General features: G+C 43.5%; 1 protein-coding gene across 2 annotated transcripts in view; it reads left to right on the forward strand.

Moving 5' to 3' along the window:
- Nucleotides 1–4,090: 4,090 nt before the first annotated feature.
- Nucleotides 4,091–23,089, forward strand: part of LOC132394365 (fer-1-like protein 6) — a 362,114-nt gene continuing 343,115 nt past the window's right edge. For both annotated transcript variants that reach the window (XM_059970429.1, XM_059970435.1), the window contains exons 1-3: nucleotides 4,091–4,229; nucleotides 13,174–13,258; nucleotides 19,231–19,344. In XM_059970429.1, coding sequence (XP_059826412.1) covers nucleotides 13,241–13,258; nucleotides 19,231–19,344 — 132 coding nt within the window. In that variant the 5' untranslated portion in view covers nucleotides 4,091–4,229; nucleotides 13,174–13,240. The remainder of the gene's footprint in view (nucleotides 4,230–13,173; nucleotides 13,259–19,230; nucleotides 19,345–23,089) is intronic.

Raw genomic sequence — 23,089 nt, forward strand, 5'->3', positions numbered from 1 at the left:
TACCTTCAACAATCCCTCTTGTCACCTTGTCAAAAAACTCAAACAAGTTGGTAATACTCAACTTACCCCTGATGAAGCCATCCTGGTTCTCCCTAATTAGGCCATGGGTTTCCAAATGTTCATATATCCTATCCCTAAGAATTTCCTCATTACAACTGATGTGAGACTCACCAGTCTATAGTTCCCAGGATTTTTCCTTGCTCTCTTCTTGAATAGATTAGCCATTCATTAGCCATTCATCAATCCCCTGGGATCTCACCTGAGATGACACAAAAACAGAGTCTGGCCCTGTGGTTTAGAAGGGTAGGGAAAGGAAGAGGGTGGCAGCAGTGATAGAGGACTCTATAGTTAGGGGGTCAGACAGGCGATTCTGTGGGTGCAGGAAAGAAACACAGATGGTAGGTTACCCCCCATCCCACCCAGGTGCCAGGGTCTGGGATGTTTCTGATTGTGTCCATGATATCCTGAAGTGGGAAGGTGAACAACCAAAGGTTGTGGTACTTGTTGATAACCACCAACGTAGGTAGGGAAAGGGAGGAGGTCCTGAAAACAGACTATAGGGAGTTAGGAGAGAAGCTGAGAATCAGGAACTCAAAGGCAGTAATTTCAGGATTACTACCTGCGCCACACTACAGTGAGTATAGGAATAGAGTGAGGTGGAGGATAAATGTGTGGTTGAGGGATTGGAGCAGAGGACAGGGATTCAGATTTCTGGATCATTGGGACCTCTTTTGAGGCAGGCATGACCTATACAAAAAGGATGGGTTGCACTTGAATCCAAAAGGGACCAATATCCTGGCAGGGAGGTTTGCTAAGGCTACTGGGGAGAGTTTAAACTAGAATTGCTGGGGGTGGGAAGTGAACTGAAGAAACAGAGGATAGGACTGAGAGGGAGGATAGGCAGGTGACAGAGAAGGGACGCGCTCAGACTGATAGTTTGAGATGTGTCTATTTTAATGCAAGAAGCATCATGAACAAAGTGGATGAGCTTAGAGTGTGGATCAGTACGTGGATATGTGATGTGGCCATTACAGAGACTTGGATGGCTCAGGGACAGGACTGGTTACTTCAAGTGCCGGGTTTTAGATGTTTCAGAAAGGACAGGGAGGGAGGCAAAAGAGGTGGGGGGCGTGGCACTGCTGATCAGAGATAGTGTCACAGCTGTAGAAAAAGAGGAAGTCACGGAGGGATTGTTTACTGAGTCTCTGTGGGTGGAAGTTAGAAACAGGAAGTGGTCAATAACTCTACTGGGTGTTTTTATAGACCATCCAATAGTAACAGGGACATTGAGGAGCAGATAGGGAGACAGATTCTGGAATGGTGCAATAATAACAGGGTTGTTGTGATGGGGATTTTAATTTTGCCAGTATTGATTGGCATCTCCCTAGAGTGAGGGGTTTAGATGGGGTGGAGTTTGTTAGGTGTGTTCATGAAGGCTTCATGACACAGTATGTAGATAAGCCTACAAGAGGAGAGGCTGTACTTGATCTAGTATTGGGAAATGAACCTGGTCAGGCGTCAGATCTCTCAGTGGGAGATAGTGATCAGAATTCTATCTCATTTACCATAAACATTGGAGAGGAATAGGAACGGACAAGATAGGAAACCATTTAATTGAAGTAAGGGGAAATATGAAGCTATCAGGCAAGATCCTGGAAGCATAATTTGGGAAGAGATGTTCTCAGGGAAATGTTCAGGGGATATTTGTGTGGAGTTCTGCACAGGTGGTTCCAATGAGACAGGGAAAGGATGGTGGGGTACAGGAACCGTGGTGTACGAAGGCTGCTGAAAATCTGGTCAAGAAGAAAAGAAGCTTATGAAAGGTATTAGGTAATGATAGAGATCTAGAAGATTATAAGGCTAGCAGGAAGGAACTTAAAAATGAAATTAGGAGAGCCAAAAGGGGCCATGAGAAGGCCTTGGCGGGCAAGATTAAGGGAAAACCCAAGGCATTCTACAAGTATGTGAAGAGTAAGAGGATAAGACATGAGAGAATCGGACCAGTCAAATGTGACAGTAGAAAAGAATGTATGGAACTGGAAGCGATAGTGGAGGTACTTAATGAATACTTCGTTTCAGTATTCACTACGGAAAAGGACCTTGGCAGTTGTGGGGATGACTTACAGTGGTCTGAATAGCTTAAACATATAGACATTAAGAAAGAAGATGGGCAAGCATCAAAAGCATCGAGTTGAATAATTCACCGGGCCGGATGGGATATTGCGGGAGGAGAGAGAGGAGATTGCTGAGCCTCTGGCTATGATCTTTGCATCATCAGTGGTGATGGGAGAGGTTCTGGAGGATTGGAGGGTTGAAGATGTTGTTCCCTTGTTCAAGAAAGGGAGTAGAGATAGTCCAGAGAATTATAGACCTTACGTGAGTCTTACGTCAGTGTTTGGTAAGTTGATGGAAAAGATCCTGAGAGGCAGGACCTATAAACATTTGGAAAGGCATAATATAATTCAAAATGATCAGCATGGCTTTGTCAATGATCAGCATGGTTGTGCCTTACAAGTCTGATTGAATTTTTTGAGGATGTGACTGAAACATTGATGAAGGTAGAGCAGTAGATGTAGTGTATATAGATTTCAGCAAGGCATTTGATCAAGTACCCCATGTAAGGCTTATTGAGAAGGTAAGGAGGCATGGGATCCAAGGGGACATTGCTTTGTGGATCCCAAATTGGATTGCCCACGGAAGGCAAAGAGTGGTTGTAGACAGGTCATATTCTGCATGAGGGTCGGTGACCAGTGGTGTGCCTCAGGGATCTGTTCTGAGACCCTGTTTCTTCATGGTTTTTATAAATGACTTGGATGAGGAAGTGGAGGGATAGGTTAATAAATTTGCTGATTTACAACAAAGGTTGGGGGTGTTGTGGATAGTGTGGAGGGCTATCAGAGATTATAATGGGACATTGATAGACTGCGAAACTGGGCTGAGAAGTGGCAGATGGAGTTCAATCCAGGTAAGTGTGAGGTGGTTCATTTTGGTAGATCAAATATGATGGCAGAACATAGCCATCATCTTTAATGATAAGACACTTGACAGTGTGGAGGATCAGAGGGATCTTGTGGTCTGAGTTCATAGGACACTCAAAGCTGCTATGTCGGTTGACTCTGTGGTTAAGAAGGCGTACAATGCATTGGCCTTCATCAACCATGGGATTGAGTTTAAGAGCCGAGAGGTAATGTTGCAGCTATACAGGACCCTGGTCAGACACCACTTGGAGTATTGTGCTCATTTCTGGATACCTCACTATAGGAAGGATGTAGGAACTATAGATAGGGTGCAGAGGAGATTTACAAGGACATTGCCTGGATTGGGGAGCATGCCTTACGAGAATAGGTTGAGTGAACTCAGCCCTTTTCTCCTTGGAGCAAAGGAGGATGAGAGGCGACCTGATAGAGGTGTACAAGATGATGAGAGGCATCGATCATGTGGATAGTCAGAGTTTTTCCCAGGGCTGAAATGGCTAACATGAGAGGGCACAGTTTTAAAGTGCTTAGAAGTGGTACAGAGGAGATGTATGGATAAATTTTTTATGCAGAGAGTGGTGAGTGCGTGGAATGGTCTGTCAGCAACTGTGGTGGAGGCGGATACGATAGGGTCTTTTAAGAGGCTCCTGGATAAGTACATGGAGCTTACAGGGCTATAGGTAACCCGAAGTAATTTCTAAAATAAGTACGTGTTCAGCACAGCATTGTGGACCGAAGGGCCTGTATTGTGCTATAGGTTTTCTATGTTTCTAAAAGTACTGGTGAAGGCATCAGCAATCTCGTCTCTTGCCTCCCTCAGTAATCTGAGGTAAATCCCATCAGGCCCTGGGGACTGATCCACTTTAATAGATTTTATGACACCCAATTCTTCTTTCTCCTTGACCTCTAAACACCCTAACATATTTATGCATTCACTACTGATCTCTGTTGACTCTTAATAATCCATGGAGAAAGTGCAGAAGGATCTCTTGATTCATATTGCATGTTAATACGCTGTATGAGGTCCTCATTTGAATTGCGTACGGTCATGCAAGATCAAGTACCCAGGAATGCATGTGTAATGGTTCTAACACTACAGAACGGTTGGAGGAGCCTAGACAACTTTACTCATTGTCTCAATTTTATGCTTTAGGAAGAAAAGTTAGAAGAAATCAAAGATTGCATAAAGATTTCTGACTCTCGGGTGGAAAAGAAGACAAAAGATGTCTTGAATGAATTTATAGTCAGATGCAGGTAAAATAATCATGATATGTTAAGCATTCCAAAGTGTAAATATATATGAATGCAGACAAAGTGCTTCTCCACTTTGCCCTCTTTATTTTATTCTATTCTATACTTCTTTATGTATCCTGCATTCATCTGAGAAATTTTTATCTTCCTCAAATGGTGATTGTAAATCGGTAAAAGTACACAGCACAACTTTCTTTTATTGCTATTAATTTATTTGTTATTTTTATTGAAATCATTGTGACAAATAGAGTTTAAATCAACAGTATAATGGACTCTAAAAACTCATACTGGATCTTGAGGTCCTGAGTTATAAGGAAAGTTGTATGTGGCCTATCAGTGGTGTCAACAGAGCTTTACCAAGGGATATCTTGCAAGTTGGCAGTAGTTATTTAAAAAGGGAGCTTTGAGAACATTTTTCCATTGCAGATGGCCTATTAGTGGCTGTAACTGGAGCACCAATTGTGAGTTAGAAAGAAGGGAAGGGAGTGGAATGGTCATGCACGGAGTGATCTGAGGCAGAGTGGTAGGGCTTTAGCGATAAAGGATCGAGGTGAGGTAAGTTGCCTATGAGGAATAGAAACAAAAAGTATGTCTGTGAGGCTGGTGTTCTGTACTGGGTTTTAGATGTGGAAAGTCTGGGAGACTCCCAGCTTCCTAGATGGCCACATCTTGAAAGGTGTAATAATAATACAGTTGCCATGGTGGGAAATTTTAATTTCCCAAATATTGATTAGCATCTCCCTGGAGCAAGGGGTTTAGGTGGGGTGGAGTTTTTTAGATTCATTCAGGAAGGCTTCCTAACACAATAAGCCTACAAGAGACAACACACACAAAATGCTGGTAGAACACAGCAGGCCAGGCAGCATCTATAAGGAGAAGCACTGTCGACATTTTGGGCCGAGACCCTTCGTCAGGACTAACTGAAAGGAAAGATAGTAAGAGATTTGAAACTAGTGGGGGGAGGGGGAAATGCGAAATGATAGGAGAAGACCGGAGGGGGTGGGATGAAGCTAAGAGCTGGAAAGGTGATTGGCGAAAGTGATACAGAGCTGGAGAAGGGAAAGGATCATGGGACAGGAGGCCTCAGGAGAAAGAAAGGGGAGGTGGGGGAGCACCAGAGGGAGATAGAGAATAGGCAGAGTGATGGGCAGAGAGAGAGAGAGAAAAAAACAAACCACTAAATATGTCAGGGATGGGGTAAGAAGGGGAGGAGGAAGTTAGAGAAGTCAATGTTCATGCCATCAGGTTGGAGGCTACCCAGCTGGTATATAAGGTGTTGTTCCTCCAAACTGAGTGTGGCTTCATCTTGACAGTAGAGGAGGCCATGGATAGACATATCAGAATGGGAATGAGATGTGGAATTAAAATGTGTGGCCACTGGGAGATCCTGCTTTCTCTACCACCAGCATTTTGTTTGAATTTCCAGCATCTGCAGATTTCCTCGTGTAAGCCTATAAGAGGCTGTACTTGATCTGGTATTGGGAAATGAACCTGGTCAGGTGTCAGATCTCTCAGTGGGAGAGCATTTTGGAGATAGTGATCATAATTCTATCTCCTTTACCAAAAGCATTGGAGAGGGATAGGAACAGACTAGTTAGGAAAGGTTTTAATTGGAGTAAGGGGAAATATGAAGCTATCAGGCAGGGACTTGGAAGTATAAATTGGGAGCAGATGTTCTCAGGGAAATGTACGACAGAAATGTGGCAGATATTCAGGAGATATTTGAGTGGCGTTTTGCATAGGTACCTTTCAATGAGACAGGGAAAGGATGGTAGGGTACAGGAACCGTGGTACACAAGGGCTGTTGAAAATCTAGTCAAGAAGAAAAGAAAAGCTTAAGAAAGTTTCAAAAAACTAGGTAATTATAGAGATCTGGAGGCAGTCTTTTAAGATTCTCCTGGATAGGTACATGGAGCTTAGAAAAATAGAGGACTATGGGTAACCCTAGATAATTTCTAAAGTAAGTACATGTTCGACACAGTATTGTGCTGTAGGTTTCCTATGTTTCTATTAAAGGTTGAATATGTTAGGACCTTTTCACCTGGAGTGTAGGAGAATGAATGGAGATTTAATAGAATTATTCAAAATTTTGAGGACTATAGACAAATGCAAGCATGTGTTTTCCACTGAAGCTGGATGAGACTAGAGCTAGAGGTCATGGGTTAAAGGTGAAAGGGGAACATGAGGGGGAACTTCTTCACTCAGTGGGTGGTGAGAGTGTGGAAGGAGCTGCCAACAGAAGTGGTGGATGGATCTTCATGCACAGTTGTCTCTAGACTTTACAGAGAATGGTGTGATAAACAAAAAAAAATCAGTGAGTGCCAGTTCTGAGGGTGAAAAAGCCTTATTGATGAAAGAAGTCAGAGGAAAACGGTCAGACGGGTTCAAGCTGACAGGAAGGCAACAGTAGCTTTAAAAATCCATGCGTTACAACAATGGTGTGCAGAAAAGCATCTCAACGTGTCGAAACTTGAACTGGACGGGTTTTAACAGCAGAAAATGACATACTGGCCACTTTATTAGGTACAGGAGGCCGCTCAAGTATAAATTTATGGCTCACAAAGTTAAGTGAAAGAAGTGATTGATGCTCTGCTTGAGAAGTTCAATGGTTTGCCAAATATTTTGTGGGTGCCATCAACCAATGTGACACAGCAAGGAGATCTATGAGAGTTCATATCATGGCTCTCTGGGGCTGTGGTCAACAGCTTGGCCCAGCATTCCTGGAGGACAGCGCTATTTACTGTTCTGGTTTTAAAATGCATTGGTGGGATTATGGTGAGATGTTCAAGTTCATTTATTGTTACATTTTAGCTTGGTTTATACAGTTGGTCACTTGTGTGTTGGTGTGTCACCCTGACATTAGCTGGGGTGTGTAATAATCACCTCCCCCGACTGTATGAGAGTGAGTGGTTCTTCCCCTGGGTCATAGCGCCCAGTCTGTTATTGTGCTTGTTGCAATAAAAACCTCTGTGGAGATAAACGAGATTTTCTCATCTGTCAACATGGACCAAAGGCTTGCCACAATATGTGTGACTATGCCTGCCAATACTGCCGAATATGGATCTGCCCTAAAAACAGATATAAAATGTGAAAGCTCATGGATAGTTTGAGGAGGACTGCAAGGTGACATAGTAATACAATGTTTTTTTAGAACCACTGTAAAATCAGTGGAATAAGAAAATAAGATAAGAGACTGCTCAGTAAATGAACAATGGCAGATATTTAAACATCATGCCACATGGCAGAAATTTATCTCAATTAGGAAGAGGGATGGACTCCACCATGGACAGTCCCAGGTGTAAAAGGAGGGGGTTGGACATGGGGCAAGCAACCTCATCACGTTAAAACTCAGAGCTACAGAAGCACTAACAGAGCTTCAAAGGCCTCATCCCTGGGAGAGCAATGATCTTTGCTTGGAAGAGATATGAAGTCATGAGGGGAAAGTGGAAGACACAGGGCTGGTCAACCTTCCATCGGCCCAGGGCACAGGACTCCGGTGAGCTGCTTTTAGCAGTGATGATGGGCTTAACAAGAAGAAGATTGAGGGATTTCATGAGATGGAGACAAAATCTCCCCATCAAGAAAAAGTTTTCAAGTATAATGTTAAATTAAAATTAGGCATATAAAATAGCAAGAGGTGGTAGCAGCATAACACTTTACAGCACCGGCTGCAAGATGGGGTTTGATTGCCAGCGCTCTGTAAGGAGCTTGTACATTCTCCCCGTGGCTGTGCGGGTTTCCTCCGGGTGCTCTGGCTTCCTCCCACAGTCCAAAGTCACATGGGTCAGGGTTAATGAGTGACAACACTTACCAGCTGCCCACCACTATCTGCCTGACTTGATTTGGTGCAAAATGACGCATTTCACTGTATGTTTTGACATACACGTGGCAAATAAAATAATCTCTTATAATCTCTGTAAATTCAGGAAGACCCAAGCACTGTTTGTAGAATTGTCACGAATGTGTGTATTGATAAAAGTTAGAGCAATGGAATTGAGTGCTTAGGGGCTTTTAGTACCTGTGAAATTAAATGAATGGACTCATCCTGAGGCACAAGGTTCAAGGTTCGAATTTTAAAGCAAGTTTAATTTCAAACTATGTTCATAACATCCAGTTACTCATTTTGTTCTAGGCATTCACAGTAGATCAAATAAATACAATAAAATCAATGAAAAAGTACACATAAAGACTGACAAACAGCCAATGTGCAAAAAAAGACAAACCGTAAACATAAATAAATATTACTGGTCATGAGTTTTAGAGTCTTTGAAAGTGAGACCGTAGCTTGTGGGATCAGTTCAATGTTGAGGTGAATAATGTTATCCCACTGGTTCAGTAGCCTGATACTTGAGGGGTAGTAACTGTTCCTGAACCTAGTGGTGTGGAACTTAAGGTTTTGTGCTTTTGGGTACAATCAAGTCAAGTTAAGTCAAGTTTATTGTCAGTTCGACCATAAACTGCTGGTACAGTACACAGTAAAAACAAAACAACATTCCTCCAGGACCCTGGTGCTACATGAAACAACACAAAACTACACTAGACTGTGAGACAGCAGAAGGCTACACTAGACTACATAAAAACAACTTAAAAACTACACTAGACTACAGACCTGCACAGGACTACATAAAGTGCACAAAACAGTGTAGGGCAGTACAATAATTAATAAACAAGACAATAGGCACAGTAGAGGACAAATTACAATATAATGATAAATGATGTAGATGTCAGTCTAGAACCTAAAAATAAGATACTGTATATGCTGGAAATGTGAACAGAAACAGAAAATGCTGGAATTATTCAACTGGGCAGATACATCTGTAGAGAGTGAAAAACTGACTTCTGGTATTGAAAGGATATTGGTCTGAAGCATTAACTCCAATTCAGATTTATTTATCACAAGTATATCAAACGTACTGTGAATGGGTCACTTGCGTTAACATCGAACACACCTAAACACGCTGGGAGCAGCCCTCATGAGCTGCCACACATTCTAGCACCAACATAGCATTTCTACAATGATCAGCAGAACAACACAAAACACAACAAAACAAAACATACTCATCGACAAAACAACAACAGCAATCAAGCCCCATCGCTCTTTATGCACATACATTGTCCTCTAACCTCAGGACAGCCTCGTCTGAACTTTGTGAATTCTCCTCTACTCCTCCACTTTCCATAGGTGATGTCTAATCTGCCAAGAATGTCCAGTTGTTTTGTTTTGTACAACAATTAACTACAAAAAGGTGTAATTTATGAAAATTAGAATTGAGATGATGTCCATAAGTACACACTCAGCAGCTACTTTGTTAGGCACTTAATGTTTTAGAAAAACTTTTTCCCCTCTGCCATCAGATTTCTGAACTATAAATTACCTCACTATTTTTGTTCTCTGCTTGTACTACTTATACCATTTTAAATACAGCTGAAGTTAGAAGTTTACATACACCTTAGCCAAATACATTTAAACTCAGTTTTCCACAATTCCTGACATTTTATCCTAGAAAACATTCCCTAACATTCTTAGGTCAATTAGGATCACTGGATCACTACTTCATTTTAAGAATGTGAAATGTCAGAATAATAGTAGAGAGAATGATTTATCTCGGCTTTTATTTCTTTTATCACATTCCCAGTGGGTGAGAAGTTTACATACACTTTGTTAGTATTTGGTAGCATTGCCTTTAAATTGTTTAACTTTGGGTAGCCTTCCACAAACTTCTCACAATAAGTTGCTGGAATTTTGTTCCATTCCTCCAGACAGAACTGGTGTAACTGAGCCAGGTTTGTAGGCCTTCTTGTTTGCACACACTTTTTCAGATCTACCCACAAATTCTGCCCACAGAGCTTGATAGATTCTTGATTGGACATGGCATCAAAGCTTATGGGGAGAAGGCTGGGGAGTGGGGCTGAGGAGGGGAAAAGAGGATCAACCATGATTGAATGCGGAACAGACTCAATGGGCCAAATGGCCAAATTCTGCAACTATGTCTTATGGTTTTATGGTCTAAAGAAAACATGACACAAGCATGGATAACAAGAGAAGTCAAAGCCAACATTAAAGCCAAAGACAGGGCACATAATAAAGGAAAAAGTAGTGGGAAGTTAGAAGATTTGGAAGCTTTTAAAAACCAATAGAAGACAACAATCCCTACAGTGTCTATAATCACTTTTCCCGACACTAGTTTAACAGGCTTAAACACACAACCAGCTTAATCAATTCTTAACAGCAATTACACAACATTCAGCAAACCCTCAGACGATAGTTCCCACAAATGGGAATTGTAAATAAAGATGAAGATTACCTTTATTTGTCATAGGTATAATTGAAACATACAGTGAAATGTCAGATCTGTGAGAGTTGTGCCACACTTCTGGCACTAACATAGCATGCCCACAACTAACCCTAACTGTATATCCTTGGAATGTGGAATACCAACGTGCTCACGGTAAAAGGGATATTGACTGGATTGAACTCCTCTGTTCATTACCCTTCAGTAGAAACTGACAGCATGTATCACAATCACTCTCGTTAAACAGTCTGCTGCCTAAAGTTGGAGAAATTCGAAGTTCAAAGTAAATTTAATATAGAATATATATATATATATATATATGCCACCATGAACAACACAGCCCTGAGATTCATTTTCTTGTGGTCTTCCACAGTAAATCTAAGAAACACAATAGAATCAAAGAAAGATCACACCCTACAAGATGGACAAACAACCATTGTCCGAAAGAGAAACATAATAATAATAATAAATAAATAAACAATAACATTGGAATTCATGAGATGAGGGGTCCTTGAGAGTGAGTCTATAGGTTCTAGGAACAGTTCAGTTATGGGGCAAATGAAGGTATCCCCTCTTATTCAAGGGCCTGATAGTTGGGGGGGGGGGGGAATAACTGCTCCTGAATTGGAGGCTCCTGCACCTTCTTCGTTATGGCAGCAGTGAAAGGAGAGCATGGCCTGGGTGCTGAGGCTCCCTGATGCTGCTACAGAACTCCATGTGAATGTACTCAATGGTGAGGAGGACATTCCCCATGATGGACTGGGTTGTATCTCTATTTCTTGTGGAATTTTACATTCAAGGGCATGGTTGCATCATTCTGTCTTAGATTTCATCTTCTTCTTTGGGATGTATCTATCCTGAGCCTTCTGAATCGTTCCCAGAAACTCCAGCCATTGCTGCTCTGCCATCATCCCTGCCAGTGTCCCATTCTAATCAACTTTGGATAGCAACCCCCTCATGGCTCTGTAATTCCCTTTACTCCAGTGTAATACTGATACATCTGACTTCTGCTTCTCCAGCTCAAATTGCAATGTGAACTCTCTCTCTTAAGATCTAGCACCAAACTGATTTTCCCAATCTACCTGTAATTTGAGATCCCCCATGACTATTGTAACATTGCCCTTACTGCATGCCTTTTTATCTCCCATTGTAATTTGTAGCCACATGCCAGCTACTGTTTGGAGACCAGTATATAACTCCCATCTGGGTCTTTTCACCTTTGCAGTTCTTAGAATCCTATGTCATGTTCTTCTAAAGATTTGGTTTCATATTTTTAATCAAGAGAGTCATGTCACCCCTCTGTCTGCCTTTCAATAAAGGTGTACCCTTGAACGTTAAGCTCACAACTATAATCTTCTTTCAGCCACAACTTAGTGATGCCCACAATGTCATACCTGCCAATTTCTAGCTACACTACAAGCTAATTTATTTTATTCTGTTTACTGAATGCATTCAGTCCTGTATTCACCTACAGTTCTGTATTCATCACCCTTTTCAATTTTGTCCCCATTTTACACTACAACTAATTCCACTGACTGCAATTTTGCTTTATCATCTGCCTGTCCTTCTCGATTTGATAAAGGCATGGGAGGGATTATTAATCATGTCTCTCTTCTCCTTTCTGAATCTGCATGTCTTTCTTCTCATTCTTCTTGCAAATTGTAATCTTGGATAGTTTATACACCAGATGCAGTAACACCGATTCTCTCTCGGTACGCACACTCTGAGCTGACCCACAGGCAGTAATCTGATCACAGTTTCTCACAACCTGACTGCTGCGCGGGCTCCTGTTAGCAACGACGATGAGCAGACAGAAGTTACCGAACTTCTGACTGTGGTTGAGGGCTTTTCTCTTTGGAGCAAAGGAGGGTAAGAGGTGACTTTCTAGAGGTGTGCAAGATAAGAGGTATAGATTGAGTCGATAGCCAGAGACTTTTTCTCTGGGTGGAAACGCCTAATATAAAGGGGCATAATTTTAAGGTGGTTGGAGGGAAGTATAGGGGTGGGGGATGTCGGGTAATAGTTTTTGACACTGTGAGTGGTGGGTGCTTGGAGCACCCTATCAGGAAGTATTGGTAGAGGCAAATACATTCGGGGTATTTAAGAAACTCTGAGAGACACATGCATGATGGTAAAATGGAGGGCTACGTGGGAGGGAAAGGCTAGATTGATCTTGGAGTAGGTTATAAGATTGGCACGACATTATGGGATGAAGGGCTGGTACTGTGCTATAAAGTTATTTGTTCTATTTGCTGTCAGTTTTTATCCTTCTGAAGTGTATTAAATAATGACTGATATCTTAAAAAGAAGCAGAAAATGTTGGAAATACTCAGCAGCTCAGACAGTACCTATGGAACGCTGATGACTTTTTATCTGATATAACCCCAAAGAGAACATTTAACTGTTTAATTTGCTGCATATTTTCTGTTATCTGACTTCCATGGTGGTGCATTGTGACTCCACAGCTAAACGTGTATATGCATGATGGAAAATGGACAAGAGTTAATATTCAATTAATTAATTTCTTGTTAGTCACTCAGATTTTGGTTTTCTGAATGGAAATAATAACTCATAACCTAAAGCTGGTAATAAACGTGCATGCGATATTAAAATATTGTTAAACCTAACTACTAAGATGTTTCCTTGTGCCTTAGACATTTCACTGCCTTCGGACAGACAGATGGAATTCATCAGACGCTGCTGGATAAGAAACGACTCACCATGTGCAGCCTAGAACTGGTAGGATATTGGTGGGATGAGCTGGAGTAAAATCTGGGAATTTCCTAATGGTTGCTCCTTCTCTTCCAAGTTTGGAAAATGTACTTAGATGTTTTAATGAAGCTCCCATTGCACTTACACCGAGGATACGACGGGAAGCGCTCTGAAGAGAACCCCTGCCAGTGTTTTAAGGAACCTGAACTTCATGATATTACAGAATTTTAACTAGACACAGCATAGTTATGTACATAGATTTCCTTTCTCTGATTCTGGCTTTGTATCGCATTATCACTAAACTAACACTTGAAGCTCCACACTTGACAAAAGAGTCCACACCCTACTTTTAATTGTTAATGTACTTCAGTTAAAGCGTTTGATGATGGAGGAATTTCATACAAGCTCACTGATGTTCAAATTATAGCGTTGCGTACTGTAATTTCCTGGTGACTGTAAGCCCTCCAGGAAATTAAATTAGAACAAAGAATGCCCCAGAACATGTCCCCTCCTCTTTACTGCCATCAGAGAGCATGTAGAGAGCCTGAAGACACAGTCAATGTTTTAGGAACAGCTTCTTCCCCTCTGTCATCAGATTTCAGAGCAGTCGGTGAACCAACCCACAAACACTACCTCACTGTTGTAAAAGGTATGTAATCAGATTAGGGAAATGTATATAAATAATAGGGTTGTTCACTAATATAAACTGTGACCTTCATAATGTAAGGGGTTTAGATGGGGAAGAATTTGTCATGTGTATTCGAGAGGGTTTTTGAAATCCCTATGTAGACAGTTCAATGAGAGGAGGGATGCACTGGGCCTGATGAGTCTGGCCAACACAAGATGAGATCACAAGTGGGCTTACGATTGAGCACTGAACTTCAGTTCAGGTTCTCCTTAAATGCTCAATCCTTGGCACCCAAATTAGCGAGGCTGTTTTGAACGTTTAAAGGAGCTACGGCTACTATCCATACTCCGGGGAGTTAGAACATCTAAACCTCGGAAGCTGGTGCGGATGGGTGCATGTCATAACAGGACCCCCTCCCCTATGGCCAACTCCTGACAGCCCTGGCTGCTTGGAGAGATGATGATTGTAGTCATCGATGAGAGCCAGATCCAAGATGTCTCTTTCAGGCACCCAGTGCCTCTCCTCTGGTTCAAATCCTTCCCAGTCCATGAGATATTGCTGAACATCTTGAATGGTATGTGAGTCCAAAATTCTTTTCATAGTGAAAGCCTGCTTCCCATCAACAAAACTGGGTGTCAGTGAGACTGATGGTGTTCAGGCCAATGGGTTGGTGTTCACAGGCTTTAACTTGGAGACTTGCAAAGTGGGATTGATTTTGAGGGTCTTGGGGAGTTGCAAGGTGTAGGCCACTGGGTTTACTTTCCAGAGAGTCCTGAAGGGTCCAATAAACTTGGTTGACGATTTCCTGGACTCCACTTGCAGAGACAAATCCTGTGTTGATAGCCAGACCTGTTGCCCAAGCTGCAAAACTGGTTTTCTCTTGTGGTTAGCCTTTATTTCATTCTTCTGGATAGAAGCTAACAAAATCTCTCTTGCCCTTGTCCATCTCGCCCTCTTGCATTGGACGACATCTTCGGCTACAGGAACCCCCAGCCTCAGCTTCCTGCTCAGGGGAGAGTGTCAGGGAATACCCAAGTTGGCATTCAAAAGGAGACATCCAATGTGCCAAATGCTGTAAAATGCTGTGGGCGACCTCTGCCCACACCAAATGGTCATTCCACACGTTCCCTTCAGAGGCCAGGCATCTCTGGATATATTCCAGATCTTGGTTTGCCCACTCTGTCTGGCTATTGTACTGTGGGTGAAACCCATAGGAAAGACTTGCTTTTGCCCAATCAGTTTGCAAAATGCCCACCAGAAACGTGATGCAAATTGCAGACCATGATCCAACACAATACCCACTGGAAAACCATGGTTCCTGAAGATCTGCAGCAGGATAATCTTGGCCCTCTCTGCCACAATTGGAAGTCCGTCCAACGTGATGAATTTGCAGGCCTTCACAAAACAATCAACAATTACCATGATAACGGTCTTCCACTTGGATGGAGGAAGACCCATGACAAAGTCCATAGAGATGTGAGATAATGGTCCTTCCAGAACAGGCAGAGGGTGCGGAGTTCATGTTCTGGGCGCACACCTCGCATGCCACCACGTATTGACAGATCTCCCTCAGCATTCCAGGCTACCAATATCTTCTCTTGATGAACTTGTGGGTCTTGGCAATCCCTGGTGAGGTGTCACTCTCTATGTATATCCCCTTGAAGAACCTGAGACCAGAATGAACAGCGGAGCTGGGGGGCCACTCTGAGGAACCTACCCTTGTGTCTGGGGCTTGCAAGCGAGTGTGTTGATCCCCCATCAAAATGGCACTATCACCTTGGCTTCAGGCAAAATGGTGGTAGGCTGCTTTTCTTGTTTAGGTTCATCGAACTGACAGGACAAGGCATCTGGCTTCTGGTTCTTTGACCCTGGTCAGGGTAAAATTAAAGTGGTTAAAGAACAAAGACCGCATGGCTTGCCTGGAATTCAGCCACTTGGTTTCCTGAATACAAGCCAGGATCTTGTGGTCTGTCCAGACAATCTTGGCCCCCTCTAGCCAGTGCCACCATTTCTCCAAAGCTAACTTAACCGCAAGGAGCTCCAGGTTCCTGATGCCATAGTTTACCTCTGCAGGGGATAGCCATCCGGAGAAGAATGCACATGGGTGCAGTTTACCATCAGAAAATGGACATTGGAACAAGACGGCACCCACTTCGATGTCTGAAACATCTACTTTCATGATGAAGGGAAGGTCTGGGTTAGGAGAATCCAAGATGGGAGCTGTTATGAACCGCTGCTTAAGCTCTGTAAAAGCAAAAGGGCCCACGGATTTTGTAGTCAGTACCATCAGTGGAGCTGCCACTGAGCTGACCTTCCTGATGAACTCCTGGTAGAAGTTAGCAAACCCCAGGAATTTCCGGATAGTGGTGGGCAGTCACTGACTGCCTGGGTCTTGGTAGGGTCCATCTTGAGGTTGCCATTGGAGATGAAGAAACCCAGAAATGAAACTGTAGTCACGTGAAACTCCGACTTCTCCAACTTGACGTAAAGTACATGGTCTAGAATCCTCTTTAAACTGTCTCTGATGTGAGCACCATGCTCCTCCATGGACTGAAAAGATTAGCATATTATCCAAGTAGACTTATGGAGAGTATCCTGGAGCATGTCACGTATAAAGGATTGGAAAACAGCTGGAGCAGTCGCAAGACCAAAGGGCGTAACCGGGTGCTCATTGTGGTTGTGGCCTGTAGGTATACTAAATGTCATCTTCCACCCATCGCCTCCCTAATATGGACCAGGTTGTATGCACTCTGCAAGTCTAGCTTTGTGAATACTCTTGCTCCTCGGAGAATCTTGAGGGCAGTGTTCATGAGTGGAAAAGGGTAATGACTCTTCACCTTTGTGAGATTCAGCCCTCTATAATCAATGCATGGCCGCAGACCCCCACCCTTTTCTGTATGAAGAATAAGCTAGCACCAGCCTGAACAGTGGAGGGCTGTATGAATCCCAGGACTAAAGCCCCCTTTATATACTCCTCCATAGTGCTTCTGTCCAGGCCTGAGAGCGCATATAATTGACACTGCAGAGGACAAGTACCAGGCAGTAGATCTATAGCATATTCATAGGGTCAGTGTGGTGGAAGAGTTGAGGCCTTTCCTGTACTAAAGGGATTTCTATTGGCTTGGGTGCTGCAATTACCCCAGAACATTCTTCTGAGGACTACTGCTGAGACTCTGTCAGTAGCGGGGCTGATAGGGCAGACCCCAGAGTCTCCCCTATAGGTCCACGAAAGTCTTTTGTGAAAATAGAAGCCACCTCACAGTCCAGTTCCTTGTCCATCCCCTCAGACTTTGGCAGCCAGGTGTGACAAACTGTCTTTGTGCTCCTGGGTCTAGGCTCCGACGGTCTCCATCTTGGAGCCTTCCCCTTAGACAGGTTCTGGCAACTGGAGAACGTTGGCTTAGCTGCTGGTGTTCCAGACTGATTGGGCACCTCCTTAGTTTGCTCCTGAACTAGAGATCTAGCTCCAGTGCACCCTGACTGGACTGCATCGGGACTGGCTGGAGCCGGCTTGTCCTTTGGGATCTGTCAATCTATCTCTAAATACATTAGGGCATTTAGAGGTCGAGGAGGAGGAGGTGCTGGGCCTCCTAATGAGTATTAAGGTGGATAAGTCCCCAGGGCCTGATGGGATTTACTCTAGGTTATTGAAGGAAACAATAGACGGGATTGCTGGGCTCTTGACCAGTATCTTTGTGTCCTCTCTAGCCACAGGCTTTCGGAGGACTGGTCAGTGACTAATATCGTATTTCTGTTTAAGGAGGGAACAAGTGACAATTCTAGGACCTATAGACCTGTGAGTCTCACGTCAGTTGTAGGAAAATTGTTGGAGAAAATTCTTCAGGATTAGATATATGAACATTTAGAAAAGCATTGCCTAATTAAAGAGAGTGTCATAGTCCCATCTGGCTGTCCCCCATCTCGCTCCTATCTCCGTGATTATGTCTTAATCCCAGTCGTTATATTTCCAATTGCTGCTAGTTCACTTAATTACAGCACACCTGGTTCCCATCAGAGACTGCAGGGTAAGAACTCTGGCATCACAACCACAGGTCGCCAGATCGTTGGTCTATCCCCGTGTGATAACTTCGTTTCCCGACCGCTTAGAGCCATTAGTTCTAAGTTCAGCTCTAGTTTCAAGTTATTCCATGAAAACCCCGTCTCCGTGTCAAGACTCTATATCAGAGCTCCATGTCAAGATTCCTCCTGGTTATTTGTTTCACGTTCGCGACTGTGCAAGCTCCTCTCAACCCTGTATCCATGTCTGTGTCCAGCACTTGGGTTTGACCCCAGTTGCTCCATGTAACAGAGAGCTAACATGGCTTTATGTGGAGCAGGTCGTGTCTTAGCAACTGCTGAATTTTATGACAAGGTGATGAGAGAATTCAATGAGGGTAGGGCAGTGGATGTTGTTTACATAGATTTTAGGCTTTTGACAAAATTTCTCCTGGAGATTAGTGCAGAAGGTTAAGATGCATGGGGTCTGCTGCTGTTTATATTCAGAACTGACTTATGCAGTGAAGACAGAGGATAGAAGCTGAAGGGACTTATTCAAGTTGGAGGTCTGCTATTATCCATGGGAATCTGTGGTGGGACCTCTGCTGTTTGAGATGTACGAGGGGTGATTGATAAGTTTGTGGCCTAAGGCAGAAAGAGTCAATTTTAGAAAACCTAGCACATTTATTTTTCAACCTAGTCCCCTCCTACATTTACACACTTAGTCCAGTGGTCGTGGAGCATACAGAAAGTGTCCACAGTAGGGGTGATTGGTAAGCTTGTGGCCTAAGGAAGAAAGAGATGAGTTATTAACTTCAAACTTTCTGCATAATCACTCAAAGAGTTGAACTGCATGTGCACGTAACGAGAGCTGTAAACTCTTCTCCTTCTACCTTAGGCCACAAACTTACCGATCACCCATCTGTGGCAATGGCCTCTGATCTGGGCTGACATTTGGGCGGCACCTAGTTAATTAGCTTGTTTATTTCGGCTTTTTTCTTAAAGATGTGCTGGCTGCATTCTGGCTACCGCTACACCCTGCATGCCTTGCAGCCCGGAGGTGAGGGACCACTGCATTAGGGGGTGAAGATGATGATCAGCCTGATTGATGGCTTAGGGGGAGGAAACTGTTTTTGAGTCTGGTGGATGCGGTGTAGCCTTTTCCCTGAAGGGAGTGAGACAGACTGTCCATGAGCAGGCTGGCTGGGTTCCTTCATGATATTGCTGGGTCTTTCTGTGTATATGTTCCTGATGGCACGTAGGTTGGTGCTGGTGATTAACTGGCTGTTGGAATTGGAAAAATAAAAAAGTAAAATTAAAAGTGTTATTTGTCTTCTTGTTTTACTAATATCACCTGTCTCTTCATCTGGTGTAGGAGCTAATGTCCCAAGAAGCCAGGGTAATTCTCCAGGAAAGGAAGACATCCCTGAATGAGCAGCTACACGTGATCCAGAGCTACATACAAAGATTGCGATTCCTGGCAGATGAGGTATAGTATCATCAGGAATAGAGATAAAAAGATTGAAAGAGGACAGAGAAGATGTACAAGGACACATGGACCTGAGTTATAGGGAAAAATTGAACAGGTTAGGAGTTTATTCCCTGGAATGTAGGAGAATGAGGGGAGATGTGATAGAGGTATACAAAATTATGAGGGGTTATAGAGAGGGTAAATGCAAGCAGGCTTTTACCACTGATATTGGGTGAGACTGCAGCTAGAGGTTATAGGATAAGGATGAAAGGTGAAAGGTTAAATCGAAGTAAGAGGCTGAGAGTGAAGGAGTAAAGGAATCTTAGAGAGAAGTCATTATTTTTTGAACTGCTCGGGGAAAAGAGGCCAGACTGTGCATGCGCGTGATGTAGAGCACCAAAGGTTTAAAGAGAAAGACCACCATATCCAGCGGGTAGCGGAGTGAGAGGGAGCAGAGTGGGACAGCTTTGGCTCACCATGCTTCGGTGTGAACAGGCAGGGGCAAGGGCAGATTCTGGTAAGTTTTGTTTTGTTCATTCAGAGTAGGGAGAATGCCAGGCAGGATGTTGGAATGGTCCTTCTGCAGGATGTGGGAAGTCAGGGAGACCTTCGGTGTCCCTGAGAACGACTCCTGCAAGAAGTGCATCCAGCTGCAGCTCCTAACAAACCGCATTAGGGAACTGGAGCAGGAGCTGGATGACCTCCGGACCATTCGGGAGAATGGCAAGTTTATAGACAGTAATTACAGGGAGACAGTTACACCAGAGGAGCAGGGCACAGGTAATTGGGTTACCGTCAGGCGAGGGAAGGGGAAAGGGCAGGCAGAGCAGGGCTCCCCTGTGGCCATTCCCCTCAATGACAGGTATACCCAGGTATACCGATTTGGATACTGTTGTGGGGGGGGGGGGGAATGGCTTACGTGGGACAAGCTGCAGCAGCCGGATCTCTGGCACTGAGTCTGGTTCTGCAGTGCAGAAGGGAGGGGGGAAGAAGAGGAGAGAGGTAGTGACAGGGGACACCATAGTCGGGGGTACAGACAGGAGGTTCTGTGGTTGTGACAGAGACTCCCGGATGGTTTGTTGCCTCCCAGGTGCCAGGGTCAGGGATGTCTCTGATCACATGCACAGCATTCTGAAGTGGGAGGGTGAGCAGCCAGATGTCATGGTACACATCGGTACCGATGACGTAGGAAGGTAGAGTGAGGAGGTCCTGAAGAGTGAGTATAGAGAACTTGGTAGGAAGTTAAAAGCAGGACCTTGAGGGTGGTAATCTCAGGATTGCTACCTGTGCCACGTGCCAGTGAGGGTAAGAATAGGATGCTCTGGAGGATGAACACGTGGCTGAGGAAGTGGTGCAGGGGGCAGGGTTTCAGATTTCAGGATCATTGGGACTTCTGAGGCAGGTGGGACCTGTACAAGAGAGTCAGGTTACACCTGAACTACAGGGGGACCAATATCCTTGCAGGGAGGTTTCTTAGTGCTATGAGGGGGGGGGGGGGGGGTTAAACTAGATTTGCAGGGGATGGGAACCAGAGTGCCAGAGCAGATAGTGGAGCAGAGGTGAAAGTAAATGATGTTAAAGTTTCATGCAAAGTCACAAATAGAGGGTTGTGTGTGGTGGTAATAATCTTCTGAGGTGTGTCTATTTCAGTGTGAGGAGTATTGTGGGGAAGGTTGACGAGCTGAGGGCGTGGATTGACATGTGGAATTATGACATTGTAGCCATTAGTGAAACTTAGCTACAGGAGGGGCAGGACTGGCAGCTTAATGTTCCAGGATTTAGATGTTTTTAGATGTGATAGAGGCAGAGGGATGAAGGGTAGGGGTTGGCATTGCTAGTCAGGGAATATGTTACAACAGTGCTTAGGCAGGGCAGATTAGAGGGCTTGTCTACCAAGGCCATATGGGTGGAGCTGAGAAACAGGAAAGGTATGACCACATTAATGGGGTTGTATTATAGACCACCCAATAGTCAGTGAGAATTGTAGGAGCAAATCTGCAGAGAGATAGCAGACAACTGCAGGAAAGATAAAGTTGTGATAGTAGGGAATTTTAATTTTCCACATATTGATTGGGACTCCCATACTGTTAAAGGTCTAAACGGGTTAGAGTTTGTAAAATGTGTTCAGGAAAGTTTTCTGAATCAATATATAGAGGTACCGACTAGAGAGGATGCAATATTACTAACGTTTGTAGATCTCCTATTAGGAAACGAGTTAGGACAGGTGATGGAAGTGTGTGTAGGGGAACACTTTGGTTCCAGTGATGATAACACCATTAGTTTCAACTTGATCATGGATAAAGATAGATCTGGTCCTCGGGTTGAGGTTCTAAACTGGAAAAAGGCCAAATTTGAAGAAATGAGAAAGGATCTAAAAAGCATGGATTGGGACAGGTTGTTCTCTGGCAGGGATGTGATTGGTAAGTGGGAGCCTTCAAAGGAGAAATTTTGAGAGTGCAGAGTTTGTATGTTCCTGTCAGGATTAAAGGCAAAGTGAATAAGAATAAGGAACCTTGGTTCTCGAGGGATATTGGAATTATGTTAAAGAAGAAAAGAGAGATGTATGACATGTATAGGCAATAGGGAGCAAATAAGGTACTTGAGGAGTATAAAAAGTGCAAAAAAATACTTAAGAAAGAAATCAGGAGGGCTAAAAGAAGACATGAGGTTGCTTTGGCAGTCAAAGTGAAGGATAATCCAAACAGCTTCTACAGGTATATTAAAAGCAAAAGGATAGTAAGGGATGAAATTGGTCCTCTTGAAGATCAGAGTGGTTGGCTATGTATGGAACCAAAAGAAATGGGGGAGATCTTAGATTTTTTTTTTTGCGTCTGTGTTTACTAAGGAAACTAGCATGGAGTCAATGGAAATAAGGCAAACAAGTAGTGAGGTCATGGAACCTATATAGATTGAAGAGGAGGAGGTGCTTGCTATCTTGAGACAAGTCAGAGTAGATAAATCCCCAGGACCTGACAGGGTATTCCCTCGGACCTTGAAGGAGACTAGTGTTGAAATTGCAGGGGTCCTGGCAGATATATTTAAAATGTCGGTATCTATGGGTGAGGTGCTGGAGGATTGGAGAATAGCTCATGTTGTTCCGTTGTTTAAAAAAGACTCTAAAAGTAATCTGCAAAATTATAGGCCGGTAAATTTGACATCAGTAGTAGGTAAATTATTGGAAGGAGTACTAAGAGACAGGATCTACAAGTATTTGGATAGGCAGGGACTTATTAGGGAGAGTCAACACGGCTTTGTGTGTGGTAGGTCATGTTTAACAAATCTATTAGAGTTTTTCGAGGAGGTTACCAGGAAAGTGGATGAAGGGAAGGCAGTGGATGTTGTATACATGGACTTCAGTAAGGCCTTTGATAAGGTCCCCCATGGGAGGTTAGTTAGGAAGATTCAGTCGCTACGTATACATGGTGAGGTAGTAAATTGGATTAGACACTGGCTCAATGGGAGAAGTCAGAGAGTGGTAGTGGAGAATTGCTTCTCTGAGTGGAGGCCTGTGACTAGTGGTGTACCACAGTAATCAGTGCTGGGTCCATTGTTCTTTGTCATCCATATCAAAGATCTGGATGATAATATGGTAAATTGGATCAGCAAATTTGCTGATGATACAAAGATTGGAGGTGTAGTGGACAGTGAGGAAGGTTTTCAAAGCTTGCAGAGGGATCTGGACCAGCTGGAAAAATGGGCTGAAAATGGCAGATGGAGTTTAATACAGACAAGTGTGAGTTATTGCACTTTGGAAGGACAAACC

This window comes from Hypanus sabinus, chromosome 1 (assembly GCF_030144855.1).
Source record: "Hypanus sabinus isolate sHypSab1 chromosome 1, sHypSab1.hap1, whole genome shotgun sequence".
NCBI classification, from domain to species: domain Eukaryota; kingdom Metazoa; phylum Chordata; class Chondrichthyes; order Myliobatiformes; family Dasyatidae; genus Hypanus; species Hypanus sabinus.